Source organism: Hoplias malabaricus, chromosome 17, assembly GCF_029633855.1.
Source record: "Hoplias malabaricus isolate fHopMal1 chromosome 17, fHopMal1.hap1, whole genome shotgun sequence".
NCBI classification, from domain to species: Eukaryota; Metazoa; Chordata; class Actinopteri; order Characiformes; family Erythrinidae; genus Hoplias; species Hoplias malabaricus.
The window spans coordinates 28,642,063-28,652,791 of NC_089816.1; the positions used below are offsets into that span (position 1 = coordinate 28,642,063).

The 10,729-nt window shown below is 40.0% G+C and overlaps 1 protein-coding gene across 1 annotated transcript; it reads right to left on the minus strand.

Annotated features, from left to right (window-relative positions):
• On the minus strand, nt 1–3,128 carry cysltr1 (cysteinyl leukotriene receptor 1). Its single transcript, XM_066649103.1, has 2 exons — nt 2,950–3,128; nt 1–1,296 (listed from the first exon to the last, which is right to left on the minus strand). The coding sequence occupies exon 2, from the start codon at nt 1,291–1,293 to the stop codon at nt 256–258; it is 1,038 nt and encodes a 345-aa protein (XP_066505200.1). The 5' UTR covers nt 1,294–1,296; nt 2,950–3,128; the 3' UTR covers nt 1–255.
• Nucleotides 3,129–10,729: the final 7,601 nt, after the last annotated feature.

The window sequence follows — 10,729 nt, forward strand, 5'->3', positions numbered from 1 at the left end:
AAGCAGGTGCAGACTGTTAATGAATGATAAATGCTTTATGGATTTTTATGTCAGTATGTAACAACACTTTATCTACATTCTTACTTCTTAGTCCATAGCTTGGAACTTGGGCAAGCACACTTGGCTTACCTACTCTCCACTGATTACCCTCCATTCTTGTTCTTCAGGTTTGGCCTCATCTTCAATAACAAGAAACTGTCACTTGTCTATATCCCCTACAATGACTCTAAATGGACGGTCTCATCCTCTTCCATCCTAACCAAGTTTACTTGAATTGTTGGATTTTTTGAGCTCGCTATCCTCTAGAGGGTTGATGGCTGGTGGTAGATTCCGGCTGCGCTGGATGTTAGCACTGTTCACGGAAGCTTTTCTGAAGGTGGACAGACGGTGGCGGAAGTTCTCCCCAGAGAAGAAGTAGAGCATGGGGTCAAAACAGGAGTTGGAAGCTGCCAGGCAAAGTGTGATCACCACTGACTTCTGCATGTAGTTAATTTCCTCACAGGAGCCGTTCTTCTTTTTAAAGTACAGATGCACTGTGCGTTGTATATGATATGGCATGAAGCTGATTAGGAATGCCAGCATGACTACGACGATCATACGAATGGCCTTGGTGCGTGTGCTACGCTGCTTCTTCAGACCATTGGTGTTGCGAAGTAGAGCTCTCACAATGCCTGCATAGCATACAATGATGACCAGGAAGGGGATGGCGAAGCCTACCACCAGGGAGATGTAGTTTAATGTGATCAGCTTCCGGAGGCTGCCCGTCTCCTCAGGTGGTTCAAAACATTTTGTCTTGTTAGAAATTGGGTCAATGTGCTGTCCAGTTAAAAGGAACGGTGAACTAGTGGCACAAATGAAGACCCAGATGCAAACACACACCACACGGGCCCGTCGCTCAGTGGCCATGCGTAGGTTCTGTACTGGGAAGACAATGGCTAGGAAGCGAGTGAAGCTCATGGCCATCATAAAAAAAATGCTGCAGTAGAGATTGACATAGAGTGCGTAGGAGCTCACCCTACAGAGGAAGTCCCCCAGGTCCCACTGGCCCTTTTTCACATAGTAAAGCACCCTCAGTGGGAGGGTGCTGACACACAACAGGTCCGCCACAGCCAGGTTCAGCATGTACACATGGAAGGCCGAGGACTGGCGGTAAGTCCGAAGAAGCACATAGAGCGCAAAGCCATTTCCCACCAGGCCGAAGACTGTTATGATGGAGTAGGCAGTGGAGTACACCTGATTGCGAAAGTCATCGATAGAGCTGCAGTTTGCAGCTGAGGTGTTAGACTGGTACATCTTCTGGATTGTTCAGAAAGACAAAAATAAATAAATAAATAGAAGCATTACAAAATGGAATATTGTAGCTTTAATGCACAGATACTACAGACAAAGCTTTAGTTTTGAAATAAACAAATATCTTTTTTCCAATAGATGAGCAATGCAAAAGAAGAAAAACAACTTGTTTGACTGCAACAACGGTGTGCAGATTAGTTGAAGGCTTGATTAACTAAAGCGGAGTGTGTTTTTCAGTAGTAGTTTAACCCTAACGTGACACATGTTGTTCTGTGAAAGAAACAAAATTAGTATTGCAATGCGTACAAACGTTTCGCAGGTAAGTTTTTTGGAGGAAATGTCTTTCGTTAAATAATAATCTGCATTGTTGTGGTTATTCGTGAATGGACACTAGTGTAAATGTGGTGTACAACAAATCTGGCCTAACAAAATTTCAATCGAACTATTAATGAAATTATTGAGACATTAAAAAATGCTGGGCGGCACGGTGGAGCAGCAGGTAGTGTCGCAGTCACACAGCTCCAGGGACCTGGAGGTTGTGGGTTCGATTCCCGCTCCGGGTGACTGTCTGTGAGGAGTTGGTGTGTTGTCCTTGTGGGTTTCCTCCGGGTGCTCCGGTTTCCTCCCACAGTCCAAAAAACACACGTTGCAGGTGGATTGGCGACTCGAAAGTGTCTGTAGGTGTGAGTGACTGTTTGTGTGTCTGTGTTGCCCTGTGAAGGACTGGCGCCCCCTCCAGGGTGTATTCCCGCCTTGCGCCCAATGATTCCAGGTAGGCTCTGGACCCCCCGCGACCCTAAGTTGGATAAGCGGTTACAGATAATGAATGGAGTTTCATGAAATTGTGGAACACTGCCGCCTAGTGTTTACTTTTAAACATTTGTCGCCGGTCCTCGCCTCCCCTTTCCCTCTCAAAACAAAACCCAATCACACCGATGTGAATATATATATATATATATATATATATATATATATATATATATATATGTGTGTGTGTGTGTGGTCCTCTGATATAGGTGTCTGTGTGAAATTAGCCCTTGGTTAAAAGTTGTGTATTCCCAATGTAGATTAATTAAAATTTCCAAACTCTTTTACCTCTAGTGAATATAACATGCGTTAATTATTCTTTGGTATAAATGTAGAAAAGTGCCATGGCTCATCTTAATCCAAACATATTACAAACTATAAAACACGAGTACACTAACGCCAGTGTGAACGCATTGTAATCTGGAGTCATCATGTCATTCTCACTGGGCTCCATACTGTAAACGATACAAAAGGTTTTCCTTATAAAGTCCTAAGCAGACTTCAGCTAAAGGGAAAGCACCAGTTATCATTTCCTTCTCCACCTGTTAGGGCTTGTTTAAACACAATTCACTGGAGTTTTACACAGCAGGTTTTAAGGAAGCTTTTCCTCATTCTTTGGTCCATCGTTTAATGTTAAATTGCAGATTTGGTGTCAGCAACATCCAGTAACGTTTCACTACATACTAACCTACCACTAACTGTGCTCAGGCACAGAAAATATTATTGGCTCCATCAGCACTGCAAACATAAGAAAAACACAAAACAAATGTAAAACAAAATCAAAAATAAACGTGTTATTGAGGTGTACTGTAAGTGATGGTCTGCGTACAGTAATGTGTGCAGAATTCTTACCAAAATGTGCCGCCGTTTTTCTGGAAGTCAGTCCACTCAGTGCCGAAGATAACAGTTGAAAAATGTGTGAAAAGTGTCGACGTTCCTTCTTTTCCTCTAAAGGAGCTGAGTTTTGTGTTTATGTGTCTTCTGGTCTTGGGAAAACGTCCGGTTCTCTCTGTGTGTGTTGATGCTCTGAGAGTAAGATCTAAAAGTGTTGACTACGCGCTGAACCTCTCACTTATCCAGCGAAGTCTAGTGAATGAATCATTCGTTTGACCGATTCTTTTCGATTCACCTAATGAACCGACTCACACCCTTATTATAGTCAGCCTCCACGGACCACGATGCTTTGGCTTCATTAATTTCATGAATAATAAAAAATGCTATTAATCCAAAAGTGCACTAAAGTGAGTAAGCTCATAAACATCTTGGAAACTTATGCTTATGTATCCAGAGTTTGTTAAGGGATACTGGGTGGATACAGAGCCAAGATAAGTCTCTGTTTGCTCTCGGTGAAGGCCATAAATGTTAGCACTCAGGTTACCCAAAATAACAACCATGATGGCATCCACTTATTTCTCTCTTATTCATAAATAATAAATCTCACTAGTAGTAACCATTCAAATTGACAACAACTGATATGTGCATTATTTATAGGCTAATTTAAGAGCAATGTATACATTTAAGTTAACAATAGACACACTAATGGATTATCGGGATGTGGGGAGAGCATTAATTTATCCAAGGCATTACAAAAAAAATGATATTGTGAATTCTTATGCACTGACGTTAACTTTCGAATATGTATACACTGTGGATGTCAAAATATTAAAATGATTAATCATGATTAATTGCATAATTTTGTGTAGTTAATTGGAATTAATCACACGTGTATCATTTGTTTATTCATATATATGATACACATATAGTGGCGGTAGCCATTCAAGCACCCAGGGTTTGGGTTCCTTGCTGTTTCTTTGCTTCCTGCCACCTAATCCCGGGGGAATGAACCAGCAACCTTCCGCTTCTCTAACACTTCTCTAACAGTAAGCCCATGTTTAAAGTTAAGAGCATTTCAGAAAGCATTTAGGTAACAATGCAGTGGACAGGCTTGATTATTTACATAGTTGGTTTCTATGTTTACAACACATATGAATTACTTTGTGCTAGGTTTGCACCCTAGAGAGACTGTGGTATGATACAGGATGTAGTGTACGGTGCCAGGCAGGGGTTCAAAATGAAGCTCTCTTTCATTGCACTGGTTATTATGCTAAATGTTGTCAAAGTTTCTCATGGTTGTTCCACAGATTTGCTGCATCTATGAAATGCTTTGTGAAATTATCCATTATCTGTAACCGCTTATCCAATTTTAGGGTCGCGGGGGGTCCAGAGCCTACCTGGAATCATTGGGCGCAAGGCGGGAATACACCCTGGAGGGGACGCCAGTCCTTCACAGGGCAACACAGACACACACACATTCACACCTACGGACACTTTCGAGTCGCCAATCCACCTGCAACGTGTGTTTTTGGACTGTGGGAGGAAACTGGAGCACCCAGAGGAAACCCACGCGGACACAGGGAGAACACACCAACTCCTCACAGACAGTCACCCGGAGGAAACCCACGCGGACACGGGGAGAACACACCAACTCCTCACAGACAGTCACCCGGAGGAAACCCACGCGGACACGGGGAGAACACACCAACTCCTCACAGACAGTCACCCGGAGCGGGAATCGAACCCACAACCTCCAGGCCCCTGGAGCTGTGTGACTGCGACACTACCTGCTGCGCCACCGTGCCGCCCTGCTTTGTGAAATGCATTTTCAAAACAAAAGTGGTGCTCACCAACCTGAAGCAGATGAAATGCAGTTGCCATACTGCAAATGGTCAATTAAAAGAGAGCAGATTACACTTCCTCTGGTTCTCATTGATCTGCATCAGATTATGTACATATTTTTCATAACAACAGAGAAATTATGAAAGGTGCCTAGAAGTATGGATGTTTCACAAGGACAATCTAGGAAAAAAGTAAAAGACTGGGTACTCAGCTTCTATAATTTTCTTTATAAACCTTTGACCAATATAATGGGATGCAGCTGCACATTAAGGTCACATGCTCAGTGCCATGTTTTGGCTACAGGTGTATACAGACCCCAGCAACTGATTGTGTAGCCATGGAAGTGTATATTTGAAGGGTGCACCATCCAATAACTCTGGAGTTGGAGTGATGTTTTTCATCCAAAGCTAATTGTTGTTCCAAATGTTCCAACATCTACACACTTAAAAAAATGGTTCTACAAGAGTTATTTAGTAAAGAAAATGTTTCCATATAAAACCCTGAGAAGTCAAATAACATTTTACATGATAAAAGGGTTCTCTGCATTGTGAATATGTTCTTCAGATTGATGGAAAATGTGCTGTAGATGGTTGTATAGAACCTTTTAGAGAAGGAATTCTATATGGCAACAAAATAATTCTTCTTTTGTAACAAGCTTGACAGTGTAACAAAGTAAACAAGTAAACTAAGTAAAACAATTAGATGCACTTCAACCACAACAAGAGGAAGTGCGGTCTCCTCTCTCTTAATTGGCCATTTACATTGTGGCAGCTGCTTCTGGCTGGTGTATACCACTTTTGTTTTGAAAACAGAAGAGAGGCACTATGTGTGCATTTTACAGAGCATTTCATAGATGCAGAAAATGTGTGGAACATTCATGTGGAAGTTACCACATTTAGCTGACCACTTCAGACATATTCCAGCAAAAGGTACAGACAGAGAAGAGCAGCAAGTTGAAAAATTGGGTAAAAGCAGAGTTAATTAATACAAAATGTGTTGCAAACATAGGAATCAACTCTTCTATGGGGTTCAAGTCAGTCAAATGTGATGGCAATGCCAGATTATTCCAAGACTTCTTCTGAAACCAAAACTTGTTGGACTTTAAGGTATGCTTATGCTCATTGTCCTGCTGGAAGGTCAAATGACACCCAAGCTTCAGCTTCCTCACAGAAGTCATCAGGTTTTTTTACTGGGATTTTATTATACTTGATTGAACCTATCTTTCCCTCCACATTCTGCAGATTTCCAGAGCCAGAGGAAGCATAAGAGCCCCAGAGCATCACTGAGCCACTGCCATGCTTCACTGTTGGCAGGGTGTTTATTTCAGTGTATGCTTCATTCTTCCATCTCCAGACATAGTGCTGATCCTCAGGCCCGAAATATTCCAGTTTTGTTTCATCACTCCACAGAACAGAATCCCAAATGTCCTGTGCTCATATTGTCGCTGTTTCAAAAAAAAAAACACGTATCTCCATTTTTATTGATTTTTAGTTTGCAACATACAAATGTCCTTCACATTGTCTGAACATTTCATGAGGAATGGACCAATAGAAATGCTTCAAATTTATGTGGAATAAACTATTTTTTAACTTGACAACCATTTAAAGTTGAGACAGACTTTTCCTTCTCCTATAACAACTTAGAGCTGTATATTTTTCATTGGACAGCAAGGATTTTGGAGCTATCTTTTCTTGTGTTTTTGATCAGAAAACGTGTACCTCTTGGAGGCTGGGCATTGTGTGTAGTATGTGCTTTTCTGTGCAAACTGAAGCTTGAGTGCCTGCTGCCACCAAACCATACTGCAGGTGTTTTGCAATATTCAAGGGTTTTTGAAAACTGCCCTCCTCAGGAATCTGGTGTCAGTCAGTGATAATTTCCTCTTTCCGCAAATTGCAGGTAATGTAGCTAGTGTTCCTTTAACTATACAAACTTGCAGTCTGCCAAATTTGTGTTTAGTAACATTCAGCACCATTGCTGTCTTTTTTGTATCCACTTCCTTGTTTGTGCAAAGCAATGATCTCTACTCTCAACTTTTTAGATATCTGTCCTGACTTAGTCATATTTCAAACATACAGTCAGCCCACAGTCCAATTCTTTGGGGTGTTTTATCTCAAGCAAACTTGAAGTAACTAATGAAGCCCTTGATCATCATGACCTTCAGGCATGATTTGTGAATGTGTTTTCTTTTAGGAATTCTATATTGGAGCTTGAATAATAAGTTATTAAAAGCATTGTCATTAACTGTGGATTTCCACTTATTATTAGATATGTTGAGCTATTTAAATTGTTCCTGGTTGACAGATTTTTTTTTTATCACCGTTGTAGCATCAGCCATCTTTTATGAAGTGGTCCACTGGGGCAGTAGCATTAGCAGCTCAACTGCAGAAAGGAGCAGAACAGACAGAAGTTATTAAGGGGGTCAGCTCTCTCCCTAGACCTTATACAAGTGGTGGAAAAAAAACCAGCTTGTTAACCAAGTGAGCAGCAATGCTTGAGAAGGACGTTAACCCTATGCAAAAAACTCAGGCAGCATTGAGTTATTCCTTTAGTGACATGCTGCTTCACCCAAAGTGTGTGAAGAAGCGTTATCTCAGGTCCTTCCTTCCTGCTGCTGTTAGACTGTACAAACAACACTACTCCCATTAGACCACATACGCTATGCATTTACAGAATGCATATTGTGAATATTTATTGTCATACCATGCCCCTGTGCAATGTTTCCCTGTGCGGTTTAGAGGTAGTCATTCTTCAGATGTTTGATTTTTGTTTTTTATTACTATAATGTTTGCATTTTTTATATGGTTAATACTTGTTTATTACCGTTTTCTACTGTTGAGTGTCATACTATCCCCCAGCTGCTGTATTTCCCAGCTGTGAGACGGTTAAAGTATTGTTATATGTTATCTCAGTGTGTAAATTTAGCTAATACCTATTGTGCAATGGGGGTTGAATGATTTTGCAGGTATCACAAAACCTCCCATGACTGTAAATGATAGGTAAGAGTACATATTCTTTGTTCACATATCAAATGCTGCCTTTCTCCTCAGGAATGCAGATTAAATTACAGTATGACACCTAATCAGCTTTAGAAACGGGACTTCCTTGAAGTCTCTAACTGAGTGATTTACCAACTGTTTGAGATTATATCTGTTTAAAGAAAAATTCACCAATATATTATACATTATAAGTCCAATATTACTCATTTGTTAGACAGTTTGCACATCATGGTGGACCCAGTGAGTAAGTAGGAACTTCATTTGCAGATGGTTTCTTTAGATATGCATCAGGCTAAAGTGTCCTATCTCTGGTTGCTTTATACTCTTATCAGTTCTAATGAAGATATTTTTCTCTTGCCAAAGCCTTGTCCTTATAAAGTTTGTCAGTCGTCCTCCTCTCCTGACCCCTACAACTGAAAGACAAAGATACGCTGGCACACAAGTGCAAAAACCATTTATTTTTAATTGGTTCCTAGGGGTACATATGCCACCCACTGTGTGGATATCGGTAACTAAATTACTGTTGAGCAAACTGAAATAAATGAAAATGATCCAGTTAAATGGGAAATTTATATACAATTTCCTGACACACAAAAGACAGCTAGGCTCTACTGCACAAATCTCCTCACAGTCAACAGAGATGAAAGCACAATGTTTACAAATGGTTGGACTTCAAGTGACCCCTTGAAAAAACTTATTTCGGTTCCAGACACAGGGACATATTTACCTGAATTATGTAACTTATCGAGAAAGAAGATAACTAAACATGGTGTACTTGAGGGCAGCAATGCATCTCAAAAGCTTTGGGACCCTGCAACAAAAGGGTGGAAAAGTAAGTGGTTCTAATATAAAACAGTTGGAGTTACTCAGAAGAGTGAATGGCTGAGCTTCAAGTTCCTGTGAAAAACTGCATCTAATAATTCCAACTGTTTTAAGATGCACTGCTGCCATTAAGTTTTAAACATATTGATATTTTGCATGAAATTGTCAGATGTCTTACTTTCAGCATCTGATATTTGCTCAATGTTCAACTGTGAATAAAATACAGGTCTTTGACAGGGGTGGGCAAAGGGCCGGTGTGGCTGCGGGTTGCAACTAAGCAGGGGGTCAAATGATCAGTTGATTTACTGAGACTAACCAATTAAAGAAGTGGAATAAGGTGTGCTCTGGCCTGAATGGACTAAAATCCAGCTGCCACACGGGCCCTTTGAGGATAAGATTGCTCACCCATGATCTATGAGATTTGCCAATCATTGCATTCAATTGCATTCTGATTTTATTCAGATTTAGTTACATTTCACACCAAATGTGGGCAATCTTATCCGAGAAGGCTGTTGAATTTTAGTCCATTCAGGCCAGAGCACACCTGTTTTCACTAATTAGTTGGCCTCAGTATAACTGATCATGTGACCTCCTGGTAGATTGAAACAAAAACCAACCCTTTGCGGATAAGATTGCCCACCCCTGTTTTACACAGTGTCCCAAATGTTTTGGAATTGGAGTTGTAATTTTAGGTAAATTACTGACTCACTCAGCTTATTTGTTCCCTCAAAACCCTGAAATCCTGAGAGTCATTAATTTTTAGGTCTGTTACCATAAAAACATGGTATTCATCAATATAGCACTTGATGTTGCATGTCAACAATGCAGGCCTTGAATCCACATCCAAACCCACGGCCAAAACTCATTATGAAGAGGAGATTGACCAGATGCTCTCTAGCACCAGTTTCCTAGAATTAATGTAATCAGTAAAGTAAATGCTCTGATGTGCTTTTGCTTGACTCAGTGTTATATGGGAAAAGCCTTTTGTGGTCAATCGAAGTAAAAGCAATCTAACAGAAGTTTGTTAACGGGCATGGCTCTAAAACTTTCTCAGAAACCAATGAATAATGTCCGCTTATCTTATTTATATATATTTGGTTTGGCAATGGCATCTGGCTTCATATCCACAAAATAATTGGGAAATTCCCTGAAAATCTTGGGTTTTTTTTTTTGTTTTTTGTTTTTGTAATAAGTCTGTTTTAATAGGTTTTTCAACCTCTGTTTCTGCAGTAACTCTTTCCATTCATCTGCAATGCCTGGAGCAGTGTCATGAGGATTTTATTTATTCATGAGAAGAGTAGCAAGGCCAGGAACTAATATTGGATGATGAGCTGTGGATGACAAAAGCCACTACAACCCCAAGTGTATTAATTGTATGCAGGTAACACAGCTCTACAGCTGTGTGTGCACCTCTGAAAATCTCTTTCCTGAATGTCTATAACTTAAAGTATGTGAATTCACTAAGTACAAATGGTTCCAAGAACCTTAGACATAGTGCGCACCAAAGATTCAACACTACAGATATTTTCAAGATTTCTCTTTCCTCATACCATGAGCAATAAAATGTATATTTGGTGGGGAGAAAAAGTTTAAAGATGAAACAGTAGGTCTACAATATTTTAAGAGTTGAAATATGTGTTTTATTGTTTCTATTTTTTTTTATTATTATTTCTATTGTTTTAAAAAAATTTTACCTCACCAAAATAAACCCAAATGTTTTAATTACACATAGCTTACCATATAATCACTGTGGGTGGGTGGACCCCCTCAATGTTTAGAAATGATCCATCTTACAGAATGTTTTAAAAAAAGGTTAAGCTTTGTTGCGAGAACAAGCATCCAGGAAATGGAGGAAATATGCAGTGAAGCTCTGAATGCTTTGTTTATGTTAGTGAGAAAGGATGGAAATGGTCATTTGCAATTTTCCAGTTGAAGCCATGTACGAACATTAATGTTTATTGTGCTGTGAATTTTATCTATGCAGTATTAATTTAATTTTCTAAAGTGTTACACAGGACAGGTCATACTTTCCCTTATTTGCACAGAAGTACATATATCAGATTTGTAGAGAACGTTGCATAGTAAATTGTTTTATGCTTCCTGTAATTTGCAGAGAATCCACTCCCTCTGATAATTGT

Bases quoted from the DNA above. Each gene is read 5' to 3' on its own strand.
- cysltr1 (XM_066649103.1), bottom strand. From the start codon at position 1,293: ATGTACCAGTCTAACACCTCAGCTGCAAACTGCAGCTCTATCGATGAC.